Source organism: Fundulus heteroclitus, chromosome 5, assembly GCF_011125445.2.
Source record: "Fundulus heteroclitus isolate FHET01 chromosome 5, MU-UCD_Fhet_4.1, whole genome shotgun sequence".
Taxonomy (NCBI): domain Eukaryota; kingdom Metazoa; phylum Chordata; class Actinopteri; order Cyprinodontiformes; family Fundulidae; genus Fundulus; species Fundulus heteroclitus.
In genome coordinates, this window is record NC_046365.1 from 19011993 (window position 1) to 19037813 (window position 25821).

General features: G+C 38.1%; 1 protein-coding gene across 8 annotated transcripts in view; it reads right to left on the bottom strand.

The window, feature by feature from the left end:
* Nucleotides 1-7605: 7605 nt before the first annotated feature.
* Nucleotides 7606-25821, bottom strand: part of si:dkey-237i9.8 (platelet endothelial cell adhesion molecule) — a 31672-nt gene continuing 13456 nt past the window's right edge. For 2 of the 8 annotated variants that reach the window (XM_012882648.3, XM_012882650.3), the window contains one exon: nt 22682-23211. In XM_012882648.3, the coding sequence (XP_012738102.2) occupies nt 23090-23211 (122 nt within the window). In that variant the 3' untranslated portion in view covers nt 22682-23089. Of the gene's footprint in view, nt 7943-9543; nt 9567-11012; nt 11184-11672; nt 11763-16540; nt 16595-22681; nt 23212-24906; nt 24987-25821 lie in introns of those variants that run through there. The other 6 variants (XM_012882645.3, XM_036137098.1, XR_002426825.2 and 3 more) reach the window with 6 other exon arrangements.

Genomic DNA, 25821 nt, shown 5'->3' on the forward strand with positions numbered 1-25821 from the left:
TTCTGACAAGCATTGGTAAACACTGTTACCTCTACCCAATCAATAAGTTTCTGTTTCTGATAGCAGATAACAGCCTTATACCAGTGAGTCCTTAATGCCAGATTCATTAAAACTGTTTGTGAGAATCAATAAACCTTTAACACACGTAGTGCATTAGAACAGCGATGGATACAATAAAACACGGACAAAACAAACGATTCAAGGATTTACAGCGACCTGTGTTTAATTTCAGAAATTACATACCCACAACACCAAAGAGTTTACAGCCATTGACTCTGCAGAAATCACCATGAGCAAGCCTGTGGAGACAGTGGAGAGGAATGACTCCTTTATAACAAAACCTCCATCCAAGCTCAGTCAGTGTGAGCCATCTTCCGCAATCAGCAGGAGGCTGAAAGGACAGAAAAGAAAGGCACTGAAATAATTTAGTGACTGTATCCTTTTACTTTGGAGCTTTCAAAGTAATCGCTTGTTCCCGTGGTTCTATCAGTTGTTAACGAATAACAGGTTATAATACCATGATACATCAGAGTTAGCAAATAGCTTCAGCTGCTACAGCTAGTAACCACTGATCAGGCCCAAAAGCTGGGTGTAGTGATGGACTCAGACCTGAACCTTCAAAGGCATTTAAAGGTAATTACAATGTTGGCCTTCTATCACCTAAAGCACATTTCCAGGATTAAAGGACTAATGTCTCAGCAGGATCCATGAGTTTAGTAGAACTGATTACTGCAATAGTATTTTCACAGATCTGCCTAAAAGTTGCTGCTGCCTGCGTCCTCACTAAGATTAAGAAAGTAGAGCTCATCACCCCAGTTCTAAAGTGCTTACACTGGCTCCCTGTATCTCAGAGAATAGACTTTAAAATACTTCTGTTAGTCTATAAATCCCTAAATGGCTTAGCACCTAAATACATCACAGACTTGTTATCAGTGTATCAACCCTCCAGACCACTCAGGTCTTCTGGCTCCAGCCTGCTCTGCATTCCCAGAACCAAACACGGAGAAGCAGCATTTAGTTTATATGCTCCACTTATCTGGAACAAATTCCCAGAAAACTGTAAAAGTGCTGAAAGCCTGAGTTCCTTTTAAATCAAGATTAAAAACACATTTGTTTAAAGGTATTTGTTTAGAGTTCAATTCAAATATGTACTACATGGAAACTCCATTTGATTAATTGTGTAGTCCAACTTATCCTGACCTGCTGCTACTATTCCACTACAATGTGCTTTCCTCTGTATGTTTTCTTTTCTTATGTTCTGTTCATTTACATCACTTTGAATTGCCTTGTTTCTGAATTGTGTTATGCAAATAAACTTGCCTCGCCTTCGAGTTTAAGTTGGCTTCCTTGTCCTTGGTGGAATAAAACTACTTCCTTGATTCGTTTGTTGATTATATAAAACTTAGAAACAGAAAAATGTAAATTCTGGTCAGTCTTTTTTTGAGCTATTTAAAAAAAAAAACATTCAATGCATATGTCAACAATCTGGAAATCCTTTGACCATGACCAACCCTGCATGGCTGCTTGTGTTTTTCTTTTGAAGTCACCTTGAAGATTTGACTGATCAAGCCTACTCTTACAAGTCACTTCTATCTGATCAGTAAAGATAGCAACTGAAGGACTCAACAAATAATAAACCTTACAAAGCCAATTGCAGCCACATATACCAATCTTATGTAGGGAAAATTCAATGTCTGAATGACATTTAATCAAGTTACATTAGGAAGGTCATCCACAATCAGTGCACATGACCGTGTCAGTATAATGGCAATATGCAGATAACGTCTTTGGATTAGCATGATTGGGAGTGTATTTGACGTGGTAAATCAGATTCACAGTGTGCATGTGGACTGATAGAGCTGGTTAAACCAGAGTAAACAAGAGCAGTTCTGTGTCTCATTGTGTCCTTCATATTGTCTTTGCAACGAAGCCACAGAACAGGGACTACCTGTTATGTCAGATATGAACCAAGTGTTGGAAAATTGGGCCAATTTGTGAGAGCGTTGAGCTCCGTGAACCAACTGGATGGATCAGTTTTGTTACTTTTAAAACAGGTTGGATTGCAGCAGAGGAACTAGGCCTTTTTTTTTATTCTTCCAATTTTCAAAGGGGCTACATTATAAAAGGCCTGTTATCAAGAGATAATGGACATTTTCAAATTTAAATCACCTGACACCAAAGCGCTTTACACTACATCCAGTCATTCACGCACCCATTCACACCCTGATGGTGGGGAGCTGTGCTAGTAGCCACAGCTGCCCTGGAGCAGGATGACAGAGGTGAGGCTGCCATACATCGGCGCCACCGGGCCCTCTGACCAGCGTCAGCACAAAAAACGGGTGGCGCAAATCCAAGGACACAATAACTGAGACGATCTGACTCCCTAACGTCTGCGTCACTGTAGCCCCACACTAAATATTACAGTTCAGTTTGGTATACTTTGTGACAACTGCTCCTCCTATTCAGCTTTAAATAAGGCTGAAGCCGGTTGCCTTCAGAAGTCACCTCACTAGTAAAAAAAAAAAAAAAAAAAAAAAAGTTAGCCTGTATGTAATTTAACCCGATTAAGATGCAGCTTGTGCAAACAGACCCTTGGTAACTCTGTGAGCTGCCAACCTCCACAGCTCAGGTTGAATAATCTGTCAACAGGATGTTCTAGTGGCTGTGTACTCCACAGATCTGGCTTCCATAGAAGAATGGTCAGAAGGAAACCATTGCTTAAATAAATATGAACGAGTTCTCATTTGCAGTTTACCACACGCCATGAAACGGCGGGGATGTGGAAACAGGTTCTCTGGTCGAATGAGACCAAACGTGAACATTTTATCTTGACTGCAGAAAAATAATGCTGCTCATCACCCCGAACACACCATCCCTACAATAAAACATGGTGGTGGTACCATCATGCTCTCCAGATAAGGAAACGGGACATAGTTGATGGGAATGTGGAGACAAATACAGGATAATGCTTACGCAAACTTGTTAGAACAGTAGAACAGAAAGCCTGAATGAGCCATCAAGGGATGGTTTGGGTAACAGCAACAGACCAATAAATGTTCACAAAAAAAAACCTGGACTGGGTGCTGGATCAAAAAGGTGATAGTTTATCAATACTTAATTAAATGTAACATGTTGGGGATGCAGCTCTTCTTCAGTTATACAAACACTGACGGCCTTTAAAAGCCACAATATTACTGACCACATGTTCCCACCTGTCTGCGTGCACGACCATCATGAGTTTTCAATGTACAAATGAGGAATTTGTCGTGAGACCTTTTCTTAATACATCATATTGAGATCATTATGTGGTTTTTGTGTTAACTCTTCTCTCTACTTAAATTTGTGATAAGCCCTATTCTCTAATACGGTGCAAAATATTAGGGGCATGCCCTTTTTTTAATTTTTTTTTTTGACATTTGCATATTTCTATGTCTGTTTTAAGACACATGCGACTTTGAAGTCATCGGATACCTTATGCAGAAATATATAGAAACTATATGCTCATATGAAAAGGTATGCTCATATTGCACCTTTTTTTGCATTACATCCTTTATTGAAACAGGTTTGGCATTTTTCTCGGTTTAACAGAAGACATTTGTTACATTATATGTTGAAAAGGTTTTGAAATGATTTATCATGGTATCATCGTTTGCATCATAAAAACCTATGCTTTGAACAGGGGTTTTACGCTGTTGAGACTCACTGTATATTAATAAGGCCACTTTTCATGCAGCTTTCACCAGTAAGGGAATAAGACCATCAACATATTCAGCTTTTTTTGTGTGTAGGAGCTTAGAGAAATGAATAAAACCGTTTTTATCAGTGCAATAGGGGGTTTCTGCAGGGCAGGAGGACAGATTGATTTATGCTGGACGTGTTATTGTTGTTGTTGTTGTTGTTTTTTTTCCCTTTTACATTCCCCTTTTTTGTGATTAAAGCTTTCTGGGGCTTTAATAAAGATGATGGCAGAGCCAGATGGAGGAGAAGATGAATATTCACTTTAAAGCAAATGCATTAAAATGACAATAATTGAGTCTAAGTGCGGTTGCCATGCCATCACTGTCACCACAAACCGCCAGAGTCCTTGAGTTTATTAGTGGAGAACACCCATTTCTAGGGATATGACGCAGGATATTTAAAGATGAATTATACAGACACTGGTGCCATTTCCAATATTTTGAACAGTTTGTGGATGAGCCACTAGTTCTATTTCGAAAAACGGTACGAGTCAGTGCCACTGCATGGTAGGAACACAATGAATTTTTAATAACATTTATCTGGAACAGTACACAGAAGCTTGTTTGTCCCTGAATCAACGGCCACGTAGCTGTTACCACGTTCATTTCATCCAGAGTCACGGTCGTGTTGCACATTCATGATGCATATCTGTGGGGCTCTTTGCAAAAAAACAGCAGTGACACAATAACAGCGTCTTCCTCTATTCGCTCCACATCCCCAGCGACACATGTTAAGTAACCGTTTCAGCCGTTTATTCTGCCTCACTCACATGTACCACAGAGACACAGTTTCAACGAGAGCTGCAAGAGAAGTGTCCACCAGAAGTCAGAGATGAACAGATTTCCCTATTTTAGTTGAGACCTCTGCATCTGGAAGGTTTTGGCCCTTATCCAAGTCAGTTTATTTCACAATGTAGCGAGAGGATTTTAGAAATAAATGCTTTCTCCTGTTCTGAAAGAAAGTAAAATGTGTTGCATCAGACCTACTGATTTTTATTCCAGACGCATTTCTTCCCAAAACTTACCAGCTAAATTCATTTTGATCAATTAAACACACCTCCAGCACACAAACAGTGTTAAAAGTCAAATGTAGCACAGAAATTAACAATAATAATTCACCTCCACAAGGTGTGCTGCTGAAGTGATGAGCTGTACATCTGGTCTTCTTCTGAATTTTGGTCACTCATTCCAGCTTAAACCTGCTAAACAGCTTTCAACCCCTCAGGGTTTCCCCTTTTAGCTGCTTTGTGTCAGTGTTTTTTTCTTCTTCATTGTGATGAGCAGACAAAGCTCAGTGAGAGCATCAGAGAGGTTTTCAAGAAAACAACCGTTCAAACAAACTAAACCTTTACTTGCCTTTGATAGATCTATATGAAAATAACTACAGCTTCAATGAAATACTACAACCCACACCCCGTGGACTCGTATCTGCAGTGTCTCAAAAAAAAAAAAAAAAAAAAAAAAACTGACAGTAAAACACACAAAAAAAAGCAAACCACAAGTGCAACAATATCACCAAAATGCAAAATAATAAAATTATAAATTGTATAACTGCAAAAAAAAACAAAAAAAAAAAAACACAAAAAACACAACTTAATAAACCTTAAAATGTATTTTCCAATGTTTCAGAGTAAATAAAGCTGAACGACCTGTCTGTAAAAGTAAGATGTGTTGTAAATTGGTGGTATATAAATACAATTGAACTGAATTGAACTAGAATGAGAAAAATAGAGGAAGATTACACCCTTTGGCGTATTAAAATGTTCTGCCACAGGATGGACCCAGGAGGGAAATTTCAAACTGAGAAAGCAGACCGAGACAAACGCTACAGCCGGCCGTGGTTTAGTGCAACAGTGCCCTCTAGCGGTAGGTAACTAGTAACGCTGCTGTGTCGAAGTAAGGCATTTAAAAAGAAACTTGAAATGCAACGAATCTGTTTGCATTAGTAATTAATGAAAGTCGTACCATAAAATACAAACCAGACATTTAATAGAATTAATATTATCTTACACATTATTCAGAAGTGATAGGCACCAGCAACCCCCGGACCCCATGAGGGATTAAGCGGGTCAGAAAATGGATGTATGGATGGATGGATTATTCACAGTGTGAGTGTGTGTGTATCCTCATTCAGTGAAGCTCTCGTAAACTCCAGGCCCAAGAGAGTTAATGCAGCGCTGGGAAATAATGGTGGCCATACAAAATATGGACAATTTAGTTGGAGTGGGTGCATTCACCTTACAAGGGATGTACTCACCTTCATTCCCAGCAATTCAGACATTGATGATAAAAAGAGTTATTTTAAGGGGACAGGAGATTTAAACTTATACAAGCTAGACACTGACTGCTTTATATTGTATATATTGTATCAAAGAGTCACGTTTTCAGTGTTGTTGCATGAAAAGATTAAAATAAAATATTTATAAAAAAAATGTAAGGGACCTACTCATGTTTGTGAGATGCTGTATAAATACATTTCACGTAACAAAATATGGAATTTGAGCACAGAACAGTAAATCTGGTGCACAGACTGATCAAAGGCATTAGTGTGCAATATTGCTGTGAATAAAGTTGTGCTACAAGACACTCAGAAAACGTAGAGCTGCACATAGAACAGGGCGCTGTGTGGTGCAGTGGGAGGGGCCGGGGCGGACACTCCAGGTATGTAGACTGGTGGTGCTTGATCCGGTTGTCCTGAGTTTGAGTCCCAGCATGGGTCATTTACTGGTCTTCTTGTCCTGCTCTCTTTCCTGCTTCCTAAGCTGTTAAATAAATGCCGCCAGTACTGCCAAAAAAAAAGAAAAAAAAAGAAAAGAAAAGAAAAACACAAACAAGAGTGCATACATTGTGAAAATGTATTTCTGCTCTCACAGATTAGTTTTTTTGGTAAATTTTACAGGCCATCAAACAAGTTTTAACATCTGTCAAAAAAGCCCAGAATAAATAAACGATAATTTCCTGTATTAAAGATAAAGAGCTATCCAAATAAACCTGGCTCTACACGAAACAGTATTTGCTTCCTAAAATTAAGACCTGATTGTGCCACCATTGGTGACAACAACTCTCGTTAACCATTTGCTTTAGATGCCAATCATGGTGAAGGAATTTTGACCCACCCTTTTTTGCAGGATATTTGTCATATTTTCCACCAGGATTTACTTGTAGAGAGCAGTATAAATGAAAGTTGTCCTGAAGCAACACAGCAGCCTGAAACCATCATTCCACCACCGCCATATTTGACGGCTTCTGGATTGTGTTTATGTCAGACATAACAAGAGATCTTCCAAAAACTTCATATTTTCGGACTAACCCAGACTAAAATATGTCAATGACCTCTTAAATATGTTTAGATTGAGGCATGATGTGTTGCTTTTTGAGATCCTTTAGCCTCCTTTGTGCTGTGTGAGAGGTTCTGTTAAAGTATTTTCTTGAATCTAACAGTCTGACTGTAATCCAGCCCAGCTGGGGCTTAGTTAAAACTAAATCAAAACAATTTGCTTAATCGCAGTTAATTCATTATTCAACAATAGAGGGCAATTCTATTTTGACATGAAACCATCTTGGTTTAGATAGCTTTTTTCCTCTAATAAATGAAAACCTTTTTCTAAAAAAAGCTATCTGTATTTCTTGTACCTTTGTATTGAGGCGGACCACTAGGAGGCTCCACTGACGCCCTCCCATCACATCGGGGTCACCAATGTGGAGTTTTAAAGGAAGATGACATGAGTGAGGTAAGTTCTCCTTGTTTAATCAACTCTAACAATGAACAGTTTACAACCACAAAAAAGAAAAGAAAAAGAAAAAAATGTGCCTAAATACCACATATCTGGAAAAGTAATGTACTTTTAGAACAATAAGTTCAAAGTCATTTTTTGTCAATCATTTAATTTAGCAGCCATAACATCACCAGTAAATCACAGGTGCAGATGCAGTGTGTTATTTTGTTCAATTCAAAAATATTTACAGCAGCTCTGGAGTTCCTTATTTGACTGCAAAAGAAGTGATGACGTTTTTGAAAGAGACAGTAAAGCGTGAGTAGGAAGCGCTGGGGAAAAATAAAATATTACAGCTCTTAAAGGAAGAGAAGATAGAGCTCGTCTCTAATCCACGGGTATCGGCAGGTCCGAGTAGTTGTTAGCTTCCGCGTTGTGCTGAGTGATCCCATGCTGCTGGTCTCCATTTTGATCCACATACTTTGCCGAACCCTGCAGACGCACAAACACCAAAGTAAAGACAGTAAACACAACTATGACACTTCACTACACATCTATGCTGTTATCTAAAATGACACCATGACTAAAATAAGCAAAAAACAAAGGTCAAAACCTACGTTATACTGGTGCAAACCACCAGGAAAACACAAGAATACCACTTCCCTTTAGATAAACAGCTCTTCCCAAGCTGCATTTTTAATGAAGAAGACACGATGACAGACCACAATGTCACATCCGCAGTTTTTTTATTTCCAGTTGCTCCATTTGACTGCTTTCAGTACCATCTAGAGGCAAGCAGGAGGCCCTCCAACAGCAGTGATTAAGGCCCACCGTGAGGCGGTATGATGGTTGGGATGGGCTTGGAGCTAATTTGACTGGAGCAAAGCGATGATCAGAGGAGCTGATAGGGAAGGAAGCCTCGGCCCCAAATGCCTTTGTTCATTTTTTTTTTTTAAACTTTGACACGAGTTTCCCTCTCCCCCTCAGGATTTTAGGCCTGGAGAGAGTCAATGCCACCAGGAAGTGGCTGAATACAAAAGCTGAAAGTTTTACAATTGAAGTTATTCAACAAAGAACTGAGAAAAGCAGCATCATACGTCCTTGTACTCAATGATTTAGGATAATAATTATTTAGGAATCACCTCGTAGGCACACAATATTATTTATGCAGTGTTATTTTATTTGTAGTTTTGGGTAAAAAAAAGAAAGGTAAAACAAAAGATTGTGTCGGCTTGTAAATTTATACTTAAATCAGGAATTACTAAATATGTTGATACAGTAAACATTTAGCTAAATATTTGAACATTTAATCTATATAATTATTTAACTAAATAAAGGCGGTAATACATGTCATTGAATTAAACATTTAACATAATTATTAAGTTAATTACTCAGCTAAATATTGTACTTAGGTACATGCTTAGCCGAGTCTTTAATTTAGCAAACTATTTAGTTGAAAACCCAATATAGTTAATAATTTTTATCCATATAAATAAATACATAAATTATTTGGCTTAACATTTAGCTAAGTATCTAGCAAAAAGAAATTACTTAGATAACAGTGTGAACATTTTAGTTAAATGTGGTGAAAAAGTCGCTTTGAAAATGAACTTAATTTTATGCTATGGTAAGCTAAATGTCACAAAATATTGCTGTTAATGTTTAAATGTGCCATATTCCTAAAGTCTCTTTTAAAAATTGGGTATTTGATGTGTTTTGCATCACATGTTGCAACAACAAATTTAGGTGGTGAGGTCCTGATTTAACAATAAGACAAAAAGCAGCTGGAATTTTACAGAAACCTCCAAAGACCTATTGGAAACCTGGAAAAACTATATCACTTAAAAAAACCTACAGGAAGCAAACATCAATAAACGTTAAGGATGAAGCAACACCTAAACATTTTTTTACAGCACTGAAAAATACAAACCTTTTGAGACCAAATTCTGTGTTATAGTGCAAAACCTTTAGACATTATTTACTAAAAAAGGGGTGAAACAGTAATACGTGGTGAACAGATCCTCTCACATTGCGATCAAAGTGACAAAGGGTTATACTATTATCAAGTGTGGGAAACACACATGATTACTTACATAGTCATGATGGTCAGTTGCACCTGCAGGAAAAAGCATCACCAGTTAAACACGTAAAAAACTTGCTCACTGGCTGACCTCAGATCAGCTTGTTAGTCATTTGGAGCAGTGACTCATTACAACCACCTCTGCAGAGACCATTGTCCTAAAAACCTAACCCAAACCCCAATCGGACTTGGTATTTACATTTTGTCTGACAGACAACTTGTGTGCAAAAAAAAAACTCACCGTTCCTTCGAGCAGGAAACATTAGGTCTCTGATGGACTACATGATAGACATGTCCAGCTTCTGGCTACTTGTATAATAACAGGAAGTTCCTGACTGCAGTAACAGGATGAGACTGCTGCTGGGTGCTGCAGGGCAGATTTACTTCTTTGAATCTACGTTGTGTTTAGTAAAATTTAAAGAAGCTCCAATTTTGAACCCATAAAGATTGTCATTGTCATTTTTTTTTCATTTTAGAAAAAAAAGCAAGGAATCAAGCTTTAAGCTGATATAATAAAAAGGTTGACATGGCAGCCAATAGTTATAGTGCTTGCTAGGTTGCTGACGACAACAGAACAATGGGTGGCTTCTCTGCAACTTGCAAAGAGACAATTGACCAGACGTTAGTTTAGGATCTATGTAAATACTTGATTTTATGTAAAAGTTTGAGGCTGTGCAAGTTAGAAAAATTCACGTGTTTTTTAAATTTGTTGATGTTGTTGGGTTTGAATGCATCCTCAACATGCAAAATTAAAATAATTGTAATGCCTATGGTAAGTGTATGGAAAAACTTCATCCAGACTATATGAACTGTGTTTCCCATCATGCCATACACCTCTTACTTGAAATATATTTTAATGGGAGCTAAAAGGGCTCCACAAAGCAGATGGGGGGAGGATAGTTGGATGAACAAAACTCACTTAATATTGAAACAGAATATTTTTCTCACTCTACTGAGTTCTTCTGTTCTCCAATTTGCATTGCTTGTTGTCATTTCAGCTTTTAACTTATTGCTCTCTCTTTTTTTCTTCATAGTAGGTACACCTGGTCTGGCGTTCTGTTAGCTGTGACATCATCCAGGGAAGACAGATCACCTGCTATTACCATCTAATGTAGAACAGATTACTAGATCAATGTGTGCTTCTGTGCTTTTTTGTCTCTCTTGTTGTGTCTCTGCTCTGTCTTCTGTAATCCCAGTCGGTCGAGGCAGATGACCGTTCATACTGAGCCCGGTTCTGCTGGAGGTTTTTCCTTCACGTTCAAGGGGAGTTTTTCTTTCCACTGTCGCTTCATGCTTGCTCAGTATGAGGGATTGCAGCAAAGCCATGGACAATGCAGATGACTCTCCCTGTAGCTCTACGGTTCCCCAGGAGTGAATGCTGCTTGTCGGGACTTTAATGCAATCAACTGGTTCCCTTATATAGGAAATATTTGACCAATCTGTATAATCTGATTGAATTTCACTTTGTAAAATGCCTTGAGATGACATGTTTCATGAATTGGCGCTATATAAATAAAACTGAATTGAATTGAATGATTTGACTCATGTCAATAAAAGGAAGTTAATGGGTTTTAGGTTTTATAGAAGTAAACTCACCTTGTAGAGAGTTTTGGAGCTCGCTGTAAACGGTGTCTGTGCCTTTTCTAAGAGGGCCTGTTCATGTAAAAGACAAAACACACTCACACACAAAGTCTAAACATCAAAAGACAAACTTGGGTAGATACTGTCTGTTTAAAATATCATTAACAGCATCCTAAAAATAGATGGGTCTGGCCGCAGTAACTGTCACATCCAGTCCGATGGGATCCGGTGCATAAGACTATGAAAATGAAGTAAAGAACATCAAAAACCCGCGCTGCAATTAGCTCAACCCTTCCTGTTTACAACCAACAGTGCTGGAAATCCCAGCAGCTATCCATGCGGCAACAGCATTGAGGTATATTAAGTGTAATTAGGCCCCTCCCAGGAAGTCTTAACCCATCTTATCGACTTTGAAGGAATGCGGTCGAAACAGACAACTGGTTTATATGAGGAGGTTCAGGGAAAAAAAAGAGAGATTCTGCGGCTTTGTTCAGAAAATAGAAGAACTGTAGGTAACAGAGAATAGACATGGAGAGCGGCGCTAAGCTTTGTGTGCATTACTTCTAGTAGGGTCTTCTGAACGCGGATGCACCACCTCCGTGTACTCCACCTCAGGGTCGTTGGACGCCGTGCTGATCTCGTCGTCACTTCCTGCACGAGAAAAATTCACATCAAAACTCTTAACTCTCTATGTAACTTAATTCTGATGACAACGAAAAGGTTAGCTAAGGTTTATCACAGTTTCACATTTAAGGGGTTTTAGATCAGACTGATTCTAACATCAGACTTAGATAGCCTAAATAAAAACAAAACAGCTTATTTTCAAACTATGATTAAAGGGAAAAACTCGATCTATAACAATCTAATTATGGATAAAAACACAACTGCCTCCATTTTCTTAGCCTGATGACAAACAGATTGGTAGAATCAAGAAGTTACAAACATGACCAGTCTGACAACTCATAGTGGGTTAAAAACTGAACCACAGTGAGTTATTGTCTACAAATGGATGACGTAGCAATGTTAAGATTCACACAGCTACATACTACTACCACCTCTGCAGCTGGTGGACAGACCTTGCTGTCTTCATGATATAATTGCTTGTTAGCATGTAGTCCTAAGACAGCACTGGTTGAGAGATTTTACCATTTATCAACGAGTTAATGTGACCCTACAAAGCTACTATTCAATTTAGTTAGACTCTACTCAAACACTTTCATTTCCTGCTGAAAAGGTCATTCTTTTGTTGGTTTGGATGTTTGCTTGCGCTCCCTGTGATGCCAAAAATGAAATATATCTTTGTTGCCAGCTTTCTCGCAGGCGACTAAGATATATTGGGTTTTGGCTGCCATTTGGATCTGTTCATAATTTCATCTACCTTCACAAAAAATAAAAACCGATTCCAATTCTCCCCTTTGAAGAAGGAAAAATCCCAACAAAATGGGTAAAAAATTAAACTTTTATCGTTTTCTGTTTCAATGCATCAAAGCCCTCGCACTGAAGATTCCCCCAAAATTCACTTTTAAAATTTATAACGTGTATTTGGGTTAATTTATAACATATAAAAATGGTCTCTAACAACTAGAATGTTTCAACATATCCACCGTTTTTTTTTTGTTTTTTATTTCCTTTATTTAACCAGGTAAACCCCGTTGAGATCTGGATCTCATTTTCATGGGGGACCTGAGCAGAAATCTGCCAAAAAACTACAACCTGGTTACAAAAATAAAACCAATTAATACATATGTACAAATATAAAACAATCAAAACAATTTAAAAGCAGTGACACTGTTTCATACAAGCCTGTTGTCTATCTTTAAGAACCGCTCGAAATAAGTCCAATGAAATAGTTTCTGACATCTTGAGCTCAGACTGGAGCTGATTCCAAACTATAGGAGCCCACACACTGAATGCTTTCTTTCCTTTATCAGTTCGAACACGAGGAACATGTAGAAGGATAAAGTCATTTGAGCATAAAGCATGTGAACTACTAGATCTATGCAAAAGAGAGCTTAAGTAAGTTGGTGTTAGTCCAAGTAGAGATTTATATATCAGGATCATCAAATGATTGTTTCTCCGAACACTTAAAGGAGGCCAATCAGCTTTTGCATACAAATCACAATGATGTGTCAAACGTCTATTACCAGTTATAAACCTTAAAGCACAATGATAAACAGTATTCAAAGATTTCAGACATTTGGTTGAAGCATTCATACATAAAACATCTCCATAATCCAGAAGTGGCAGAATGTTGCTGCAACCAATTTACTTCTAGCTTTGAGTGAGAAACACGGTCCATTTCGATAATAAAATCCAATCTTCATTTTCAATGTTCGTAATAGATTTGCTATATGATTTTTAAAAGAAAGTTCATTATCTAGAATAAAACCAAGATATTTATAATTACTAACAAACTCAATTTGTGCCCCTACTGCAGTGGTAAGGAATAGAGGGATTTCTGGTAGTTTAGCAGAGTGGGAGAAAACCATTGCCTTAGTCTTATCCACATTCAAAACCAACTTCAAAGTTTGTAACCGTGTTTGAACTACATTAAAAGCAGACTGTAAATACTGTAGTGCCTGTGATAATGATGAAGAGTTGCGGTAAATTATTAAGTCATCAGCATAAAAATGATAAAAAGCATTTGACAAGTTGACGCACAAATTATTGATATAAATAGAAAATAAAAGTGGACCCAGAATTGAGCCTTGAGGTATGCCATTTAAAATAGTTAGAGTTGAAGACGTGTAGCCAGCTAATTGGACTCTCTGGGTTCTGTTTGACAAGTAATCTAATATTTAACTATATAATGTGACACAAATATAAATGGCTTTTAGCCAGACTCGTACCTGCAGTCAAAACCAATGTTGGTTTCACCAGACCACTCAAGGATTTCGAAGATTTTAACCCATCCCATTTCTTTTCTTTGAAAGAAAAGCCTTCTGTCTGGGAAGCCTACTCCTTAAACCAAGTCAATGCAGCGAGAATGAGACTACAGAAGATTAGTGTCACTAGTAGAACGCAAACAGCAGATGGCAGAAACTGACCCATTTCAATGTTGTCTAGCAACAAGGTCAAACAGTGCTAATTTTGATTTCATAGACAAATGGTGGCCGCAGCTGGATTTATCTTAAGGAAAACAAATGCTTCCTCATTGAATACCCCAAAATAAATATTTCCCACATATTCAAACTTTAAAAAAGGGAAAAAAATACCAATTTTTCCATTTAAATTCCAAAGTAGACATTTGGCACTTTTAAAATAATTTATCAAAAGTTCCGATTAATAAAAAACAACAACAAAAATAGTCCACCAGAAGCTCACCATGGTAACAAGCATGTGACATCACGTGAAGCATGTGACATCGCTCTAATTCCGTATGATGTATGAAAGGATGACATCACAGACCTGCTTCAGATCCATAGATAAGAGGTTCCAACACATATTTAACGTGTTTTCTGCAGAGTTATCTCCTGTAAGGTAAGGTTGATTGCTTGATATATTAACGTAAGTAAATCAATATGAACTCAAAGGAAAACATTTATTCTAGTCCAAACTCTGGCTCTCCCAAGTATTGCTCCAGCTCTAGTTGGGACAAGCAAGATTTAGGAGCTATGAAAACAATGAAAGGTGTAGAGACGTGGCAAAAAGAAAAGAACGGCGCCGAGCTCATCCTGGAGGCCAAAAACAAAGCATTGGAGAAGGAATTAAGGGATCTCAAGAATAAAATAGCAGATATCACTTTGGAACTGCAGCTGGCCTTGGGAATCCCCAAGCCTGGAGCCATCGCACAGACACCTGGACAGGGGCCTTTAACAACTGAAGATGACACAGAACCAGATTCAGCTTGCGACCAAGCTGGTTCGACCCAAAGCAAGAGTGTTGATCTTCCCGCAGTCCCAGAACAGGAATGCACAGCGCTCAGCTCAACAGAAGAAATTGACGAACCTCTGGACCTTTGCGCATTCCTTTCACAGACACCATATGTGAAATATTGTCCTGGCAAATTCAAGAGAAAGAGGAAGTTTCAAATACTAGAGGTAATCATGGAAGTTAATGAAACAGAGCCATCTGATTCAACAAATAATTATTTTCCAGCGGGCCAATTTACGCTCCACCAAGAGATGCCACGCGGACTTCGTTCATCAGTTCCACGGAGGCCATTAACACAGCTGAAGGTTAAAAGCCCACACACGTACAGGCCCAGTCAAATCCTATTTTCACCAACCATGGTCTGGGATGCAGAGAGGATCAAAGATGAAACAGATTCAGCTTCGGTTTTCTTTAGAAAAGTGCCTCTTTCAGCATTAGGTCAAGTTAGAATCAAGCAAGAGATTCCTGGACCACAGAAGCTCAATACACATATCCCCCGAATGCCTATCACACAGCTCAAGGTTAGGAGGCCAAATTTTGACAGGCCTACTTATATACCAGGGGCCATCACGGAAACTCAAAATCTCAATATTCCACAACTAGCGCTCTCCATTAGGATCAACCAAGAGCCAGAGAAAATTCTTCCACTTCCAGACCCCGAAGATAGTGACTCCAAACGGCCAAAGAAACCTTCTCTGTGGAGGCGTCTTAAAAAACTCATAACACCCGCTCATCTCCGCCAACACAAGGATGAAAGGCCTTTTCAGGAACAAGAGATTAAAGAAGGGGTCGACAAAACAAATAGAATAGTTTCACCCAAGGATGAGACACTTCCTGAACACTTATCAGCACAGACTAAGATTACAGGGAAAAAACAGACTCAAGAGAAAACAGGTTCAACATGTGGGTGTTTTGAAAGGTTCATCAGCTGGGTCTTTAAGTAAAGACAGGAAAGGCAATTATTTTAGCTTTTTCATACATGTAAACAAACCTTTTTCTACAACTTTCTTTCTTTTTTTTTTCTACAAAAGAATAAGGGCTGCACAGAGCAGTAAGAAGCCCCTGGGTTCAAACCCCAGGAAGGGGTTTTCTTTCTGCATGGAGTCTGCATGTTCTCCCTGTGCATGTGTGGGTTCTCTCTGGGTACTCCAGCTTCCTCCCACAATCCAAAGACATGACTGTTTAGTCAATTAGTCTCTAAATTACTCGTGTGTTTCTGTATGTGTGTGTGTGTGTGTGTGTGTGTTCTTTTCTTTTTTTTTTATTTCATTTTTGGAGTCTGAAATATACAAAGAAATAAACAAAGAAAAACAATAAACACACATACATAAACAACAGGAAACAACGTTTTACCATTATCTCTAAATAATTTCTAAGTGAATCCATCATTTCCTTTCAAATGGAAAACATATTTGTGATTTTTCAAGTTTACTTCTTATCACTGAACACTTTCAACGTTCAACCTTTCAAATGACAAAAACGTTTTGAAAAAAAAAGAAAAATGAACGAGCAGCAGAAAAACACATGATTTCAAAGTTGCTGCTGCTCCGTCTCACCTGTCTCAGGTTTTCTACTGCTCCATACGCTCACTGGCTCTCTCTGCACTCTTCCTGTAAAACACAGATCAAACACATTAAGTTTTAAAAACTGCTGCCAAACCAAACCATGCCCAGCAATTAAAACTTTAGGATAAAAATGCCCATCATGAGGCACCCAGCATGCATGAAAATATAAAAACTTTTAAATCGGAATAATTTCAAACATAAACAGTTTATCCAAGTTATTTAATAACTACTGAAGGGGGTTACGGCCCCTTTGAGGTTGCCCAGCCTCTAGCTGTCATTCCCTGATAATGCAACCTCGTTGAGGTGGGGAACTATCATCCTTGAAGATGAAATAAGTCCTCTGTTGAGGAACCCAGCAACCCGTCCATTACAAGACAGGTTGCCGGTTTGATCCCCTGCTCTGACCGTCTCAGTCATTGTGTCCTTGGGCAAGACACTCACACCCACATGTACTGCCTAGCTTATCGCCATCAGGGAGTAAAAGTATAGGTGGATGACTGACAGTAGTGTAAAGCGCTTTAATATATATATATATATATATATATATATATATGTCCCTGTATTTAGTACCATCCATCTTTCTCTCCACTCCCAATCCTTACTGCTGAAAAATATCCCCACAGCACCATTCTACCACCACCGTGTCTCACTGTGGGGATGGTGTTCTTTGGGTGATGGGATGTATTGAGCTCCTTGGTCTTCATGGTGTGATATCTCTTGCTTAGGGGGTGTTGCACCCTCTGTGGCCTTTCAGAAAAATGTGTTTCTACAAACAGATCATGTGGTGCTTAGATTACCCACAGCAGGAGTTCATTTCACTAATTATGAGACTCACGAAGGTACTGAAAGACCGCCCGAATTTTTTTTTTGAGATTTTTGTCAAATCAGAAATTTCATTCCAAGATGGTTCTCGCTGAACCCATCAACAAGCATGGGGCGATTTCTAAGGAGTTTGCTATAACTGGGGCAACAGTGGCGCAGGAACTATGGAGTTTGTCCTGCAATTGGCAGGTTGTCGGTTCAACCGCTTCAGTTGTTGTGTCCTTGGGCAAGACATTTCACCTGAATTGCCTGCTGCCGGTGGTCAGTGGGCCCCAGGACAGCTGTGGCTACTAACATAGCTCACTGTCAGGGTGTGAATGTGTGTGTGAATGGGTGAATGACTGACTGTAGTGTAAAGAGCTTTTCAGTCATTTGACTAGCTACACAAATAAAAGTCATTCACCATAAGTGTGGTTGGGTGCTACACGCCTCTATCTGCCATGAAGGAATCATCAGTCTTTTGTCTCAGTTAAATTATAAGGAACTTATTTTGGCTGTTTTTTATTTATTTATTATTTTTTATTTATTTTGATCAAATCATCTTTAAACATTAAACCCTGAGAGGTCCACTTTGATTGGTTCATTTAACAAATATCCCTCATAAGTTTACATCCCTGGATGTTTTTTGCATCGACATCAGTGATCATTGTGTTATTGCAGCAGTGACAAATACTAAGGTCCCCAAATCCATTGCTCATAATGTTTAAAAGAGACATCTTAAGCATTTTAAAGAACAAGTTTTTCCTCATGATTTTTCTGATTATAACTGGGAAAAATTAGAACTGATCCCAGATGTGGATCAGCGTAGGCTTTTTTTTAAGGGATGGTTTAATGCAAATAGTTTATAAACATGACCACTAAAGAGATGTAGGGTAAAGTGCCAGAAAAGCCATGAATCTACTTATACGTGTCAGATTTATTTCATCAGTGTATCAATCTGACTTTGGCCAAAGCAAAGAAAACAGGTTTCACCCATGACTGGCTTGTTTTCAGACAACTAGAAATAAATGTGGTTCTCTTATCTAGAAAGCCAAACCAGATAATTAGTTATCAGTTTCCACTGAAAATCTTAGCAACACACATATGTTTCAGAAAGCTATTAAATCCCTATTAACAAGTAAATGCTTTCAGGTTTTAATCTCATGGTTTATATTATTCTGTTCCTGTTTAGGACAGATGGAGGTATTAAATTGTTTTAATAAGCTCTTTAAGGTTCTTTGTTTGACGTTGGGTCTGTTTCTATAAAACATAGTGCAGACTAGAGGGGTTAGCCTTTTAATTTTGTTCCCTTCTCCATTCAGGAAGTTCAGAAAGCCTTTAAAGGTTTAGATTCTAGAAAATCTTCTGCTCCTGATTCAGTTTATCTATACCTTTTGAAATTGGCCCCTTTACAACCTTACAATAGTAAATAATGAAATTCCCCTATATAGAAGACAGCATTTATTCTTGCTTTATAAAAGGGGAATGATGCAGCAATTTTAACTAATTTTAGACAAATATCCATCCATCGATCAGCATTTTCTATAATTCTTGTTATTGAGGAAATAAAGAGTTTTAGATTCTAGTACTATTTAAGCAGAACGTCAGTTCAGTGAGCTTGACAAGAAATAACATTGTGAATAACTTTTCTAGATTTGTCTAAAGTCTTTAATGCTGTCAACCATATGATTTTAAAGCTTAAACTTCTACATTCAGCGCTTTCAGAAAAGCAGTCGCTTGTTTACAAATTACCTAAGCAACATAACTCCGTGAATGAAATGGGATGGTCTTTTTTCTGAATATGTTACTGTTCATTACTTGTGTCCCTCTTATTCATTGTTTATATAAGGGATCTGAGTCTGAATGTGTCAGATGCCAATTTGCATCTTATGCTGATGACACAGTTATTTGCTGTTGTGCATCAGCTCTTGTTCTGGCCCTTGATTCACTGCCAAAAGCTTTTGTAATAACCCAGAATTCATTTTAAATTTGAAGCTCATTCTCAATGTAGACAAGTCAAAACCCATGCTGTTTTCCAAAACCAGAAAGCAATTGCAAGCGACACCCTCAGTGACCGCTCAGGAGGGAGATGAAATAGAAGTAATGGTGTCTTGATTGACGACTCCGTCACTTCTAAACCCCCTGTGGAGAAACTTGTGATGAAGATGAGGATGCCATTTGTTTTTTTTACTTCATAATACGTTTTGTTTTTCTTTTAATGTAAAAAAATGTCTTGAAGCTGCAACATTTTATTTATTTACTGGTTATATGTGAATGCTTACCCCGCCTCTCGCCCAGTGAATGCTGGAGATAGGCACCAGCACCCCCCGCGACCCCATGAGGGATAAAGCGGTTCGGAAAATGGATGGATGGATGGATGGATGTGAATGCTTCTGTTCACCACCTTCGCGCTGCGCTCAGGTTCATCACTAACTGACTGTAAAGCCCTGACATCACTGTGAGTTATATTCTCATGTGGAATCGCAAGCTCTGGCCACTAGAAGGAACATTGACTGGTTTGTTTTTATATACAGTATAAAGCCATATTTGAACTTCTGCATTCACACATATGTAGCCTAATTGCAGAGAAAGGTACCATTAGTATTTCTGTGACTTTCTGTTGCTTTCGGTTCCATTTGTCAGTACTGATAACGGTACAAAAACCTTTAGTTTTTTCTGCACCATTTGCATGGAAGATGTTGTAGGATGACTGGAAATTAACAGATTTAATATCTTTTAAATTGATAATGAAGAAATGTAAACTGAATGAATTTATAAATGTACTTGTTTTTCTTAGTTGTGTGGTTCATATTCTTGTGTTTCTTATTTTTATTGTGAGTTTGTAACTATATAAGTAAATTGGACTTCCTATCTTGAAGTCCAAATGGCTGCTTGTATCTACCAATGAAGTGAAACTTTATTCATTCAATGACATGTAAGTGGGAGGAGTCTTGGTTGATGAGAGGAGATTTTCACCAATAGAAAAGCATACTGCATTCAAGTACGTGTGGTAAGCTAGGTTGTCTAGCTTTCTAAAGAACTCCATAGTATTGAAAAAAAAATTCTCAAATGCAGGCATAGACTTATAAAATAAATGTCTAAAAGTCAACATTGACTGTTTCCAAGAAGCTAAATTGTTGTATAATCTATTCATCTATACATCCGTCTGTCGGCTATGCCTGTTTATTTTATACATTGAAACAAACCCAACCAAATCTCAAGCCAATTCCATACTTAATTAGAACTAAATAAAATCAAGTTACATAATCTTGAAAATGGAAAAAAATGTATTTATTGTACTAGATTAACCATACCGAACTGTGTACACTACGGTACATTTATTTAAGTGATTTAAAAATAATCCAACATTTGTTAAACTCTTTGTCAACAGCAGGAAGTAACATTACTTCATGTCATTATGACCCTCCAGGCCTCCAGGTTGGGTACATTGCAGCAGTGTACCCAACTTTTACATCCTTAATTGGTGTACACAGATACTCTCCGCTGAATTGTTCACAATAGGCTGTTAATTCAGGAGCGACTGCACAGCAGACCCTGGCACAAAACAACTTTCCAGTTGGTAATGTAATCCCACACACAGCTCAGCCGAGTGTTATGTGAATAATTTCCTGCCTCTGCTGCATTCATTAAAACTCGCCTTGCCTGAAACAAAACACACCCCACCCGCCAAAATACCACCAGCGCGATCAACACAATCATCCCCACAGCGGACCTCGCCATGCCAGCATAGGAAGCAACCCAGAGACTCCATTGTTTCAACGTTTCAAGGAAGTCTCTGCAGAGCATTCAGTTTTCAGGAAATGAACCGACTTCATGGTATGTGGTTATTCTTGCCTCAGGATTTCGACACAAGCAAACACAAAACACCAAAGCCTGCAAGGTCATATCTCAAGTGTCAATCAGTTCTGTTTACAGTTTACATTCACTCATCATTGGCTTGAATGTAATTAATTATTAGCTTTTAATGATGCATATGAATAAGTCTTCTTTCAGGGCTGCCTGATAGCTTCAATTATTTAATTAAAGAAGGTGCAAAAATGTGAATTTATTTTGGTTTCTCTCTCATCCACACAGGGACAAAATTATACATAGATAGAGCTCACTTACATGCGGTACATGGACCCTCACTGATTTTAAATATAAATAATTTGCAGAGAAACCATGTACTTTTTTGTAGCCAGTAGGGATATCTGTTTATTTGACCCTCGTCCAATTTATTAAAAGTGCCACATTGTTAAAGCTCATTTAAATTGGTTGTTTTCCTGCCACAGGCCTGGCTTTATGTATAAGTAGCATATTATTGATTAAGTTGAGATCAAAGGCCATTCCAGAAGCTTAATGACAACGTCACTTTCAAATGTTTGGGATTAATTGTCCTGTTAAAACGCTCAAATCTGTCCTAGTTTCAACCGTCAGGCTGATGATATGAGGTAAAGCACCGGTACCATGAGCAGCAAAACAAACCCACATTTTGACACGACCGCGGCCATGCTTGACAGCTGGTGCCGAGTTGTTGGGTTTGAAAGCCTCACTTTGACCACTCCAAACATAATTCCTCTATCCAAAAAAAAAAAAAAAAAAAAAAAAAAAAAACAACTGGACTTTTTATTTTTATTTTTTGACTTTTTTTTTGGATTGATCATAATCTGGTTGACTGAGTATCTTCACCAACATAATTCCTCTATCTTATCCATGGGGACAGTTACACGTGTTGCAGCCATGGCTACAGTCTAAGTGGCCCCCTCCTAGTCTGGACTGACTGTGGAACGTGAGACTGGATTTCTAGTTCCCGACAGGCTTGAGTCCTGGTAGTTCTGTTGTTTTTGATCATCCTAACTATAGCCTTCATTTTATCTGAGAGGGAAATTCAATTTACACTTAGGTATGTTTCAGAAGCTTAATCAAAAATAACTTTGGAAGGCTTGCACAAAAAAAAACTCAGCCACAAATATACCAGATACTTGAAGTCAACCAAAAGAGGTTGAGGTGCAGCTCTCTAACGAACATTTAACCCATTAAATTACTTGATTTATGTAGTACATGTTTGAGTCTCTTTGTGTGGTTTTATCCATGTGTGGATAACAGAAAAAACACAATTTTAACTTATACACCTAATTCGTGTTTTTTTAAAAATCATTGAGTTTATATGTTTTGCGATTATTCCAACCTGAAAGACTGAAGAATGACTAAAATTGCATCATTAAAAGCCCTAACATTTATATAACATTAGTGTCCAGAATAACAAAATATAATATTTCAGCTGCAGTTAAAAAGCAGGAGCAAAATGAATAAAGGGCTCAGGCACACCTCTAAATAACACAAAAACCTTTATTCTACAGAACCGCTCAATCCATCATCAGTTGGGAGATCAACCAAAATTATATACACACATTTCCAGTGATACTATGTACAAGTCGGTGTAATCAGGTTTACTTAATGCAGGTTAGATGAACAGATGAAACATGAAACAGGCATGCAGTTGCACAGAACACAGACACAAAGGCCAAAAACAGATTGTTAGGATAAAGACTGCAGGAGGAGGGGAGAGGGAGCAGTGGGTCCCGATTTATTTCTTGTCATTTACAATAATAAAAACAAAAAGAGCCCCACGGTTTTACAGAGAAAAGATTGGAGTCCAAATCTTTCAGAACGTCATAAACAGGATTATTGCTTCTTGGGTTTTGCCTCAAAAGTCTTTCAGAGTTTGATGTGTTGTTGCTACACTGTGACTGGGATATTGTAGCTGCTCCTGTCGCTGACGTCTGCAGGAAGCGATGCAACACTACCTCGCGTCCCATTGGCCTCTCTCCCCCCCTTGTCATCATAGAACGACGCTGCGTCTGGAACAAGAGGATAATGGCTGCTCTAAGCAGGTTGCAGAAAATGAGATAAAAGTACCTTCGCCTCCAGCAATACACTACAAACAAGCTGCGTCCTACGTACTCATGCGTAGACATAAATGACATGCAAAGGAAAAAGAAAGATGAGTTATACATTTTAAGACAAAATTTATTAGACCCCACCCTCCACATGCCTTCCAATAAATGTATCTTTTAGAAACTATTTCCCAAGTGCTGATAACCAGAGCTCAGCATTTTCAAATCTTGTGTTTTATTTATTTTTTTGCGGGGCGGGGGGGCATATTCACATTATTTTAAATTTCTTATAAGTATTCCCATGATGCTATTAGTCATCTCTATTTATTTTTTTTACTTGATAACAGCCTGGAGTTATTTGTTGTGGCTTTCAGGGCTCTGACGTGTTACCTGAGGACACCCAGCCCATTATCCGTCGGTCTCTGTTCTGAAATGAACCTTTGTCTTCAGATTATTCCACAGAGTCGTTATGGGATTGGAGCTTTTTACATATCAGTCATTAATGTTCACTTCAGTCTTCTGGAGGTAGCGCTTCACCTGGACTGATGTATGTTTTGCTGCTGACTGCTTCAGGTTTTTCTTTCTAAATCTTAATTTATGCTCATTCTTCCATCTTGATGAGGTTCTAAGGTGCCGTTGCCCTAAAGCTCTCCCACAGCATTATACTCCCGCCACCGTGTTTCACAGTGTGTTCTTTGGGTTATAGGCCTCTCCAGGGGCGGTTCTAGATCAAATTTACCAGGGGGGCCAAGGTGGGGCCAGTGTTTTTTCACAGGGGCACAGAACAAAATAAAAATAAAAATAAATAAAATGGCAATATTTAACTGTGTAATAATAATATTGGTCAAGGTGACCAATCAGTTATGGTTTCTTTGCCATTGCAAATAATTATGAGAAGTTTATTTGACATCATGCTTTTAGTACAGGGGCCATAACAGGGGCCGGGGCCATTTCTACAGGGGCATGGGCCCCTGTTGGCCCCTGTCTAGAACCGCCCCTGGGCCTCTTCCTTCTTCCTTCAACCATCCGCAATGTCTATATGGCCAAAGAACTTTAGTGTCACCCAGTCTATCCACAGAACGTGCTTTTAGTAGGCATATCCATACTAGGGGATTACCCTCAGTTTTTATCTGAACCTCACAAAGTTAAAGCATTTCAAAGCACAATTGTGGTTGGTCTATTGGCTTTTAAAAGACCAGTCTTTATTGGGACTAATAATACTGACCCTAGTCAATTTAGCCTTTTTCCTGAAATTATCCTATTATTGTTTTCAAATTCAAAGAATTGTTGCCTTTTAAAGAAAGCAAGTGTGGTCAGAAACTTTATGTTGAGAAGTCTTTGCTCTGTTGAATGCCCTCGGGAGTATTTTGTGAAATATAACCACATTGGGGGCTAATAATTTTGTCCTCGATAAACATAATGTGCATGCACAAAAAACAGGAGTTGTACAGCTTGAAGAAAGTAGAGGCAACAACATGGTCACCTTGGTCAGACTTCTGCATGCACACCAGAGCAGTAATTATTGTTGAGAGTTAGGATGTTACAACAAGACAGTGCGTGACGAGTGTTAAAACTGGGATGATGGTTGTTAGATGATAAAAGCTGACAGGAGCCTGTAAGTGACACACAAGGAAAAAGAAGAAAAAAAAAACAAGCTACCTGTGGCTGCATTATAAACCTCTGTGCCGTGAGTTAGAGTCACTGTTAAAGAGTCATCTGATTTAGGGCTTGCAGGCTTTCTGAGAAATGGTGAGAATAAAGTCAAACTACAGGCAAACGTGAGGATCATAAAAACACACTAACTTCAGATAAATGGTAAAGCAACTGCACCAGATGTTTTGCATGTTGTAGACATTGTGATTGTGGTTAACGTCCATGTTTTTTTGTCTTCCAGGTGCACATTTTTCGTTTATGCAAAATTATGGACCAAAATTGCATAAACATTAATCTACCTTTATTTTAAATGAAATAATTTGAACAAAAATATCAAGAAAAAAACGCCAAAAGATAAATACGACTGAAAAATAAGGAACCAATCTCAGATCTGAAACAGGACCTGGCTCACTAAGAGCATCCATCCGCAACAACTTTAAAACCAGCATTCCATGTTTACAATGTGAATACTATTTATTTTGTTTTATACTATTGCACTATAGCAGCCAGCCGTCAAACCAATTCCTTATTTTCTTTTACTGACATTTAGTCATCAATGGTCTGGTTAACATCAATATATTACCAAACATTAAATTGAGAGAAACATATCAATGAAAGTAAAAGTCTGATCATGCAGTAAATAAATCTCAAAACAAAAGAAAAACAATTTGTGTCTTTAGGACAGGCATTGGTGTATGATAATAATAATAATAATAATAATAATAATAATAATAATAATAATAATAATAATAATAATAATAATAATAATAATAATTATTATTATTATAATAAATGGACCGGAGCAGACCCAGCCAACATGCACTTAACTAACTTAGAACAATTATGTCTTTAAGTCGTTCGTTTCACTACAAAGCAATGCATTTATGATACACTGCAGCACAGACATATGAAATATTACTT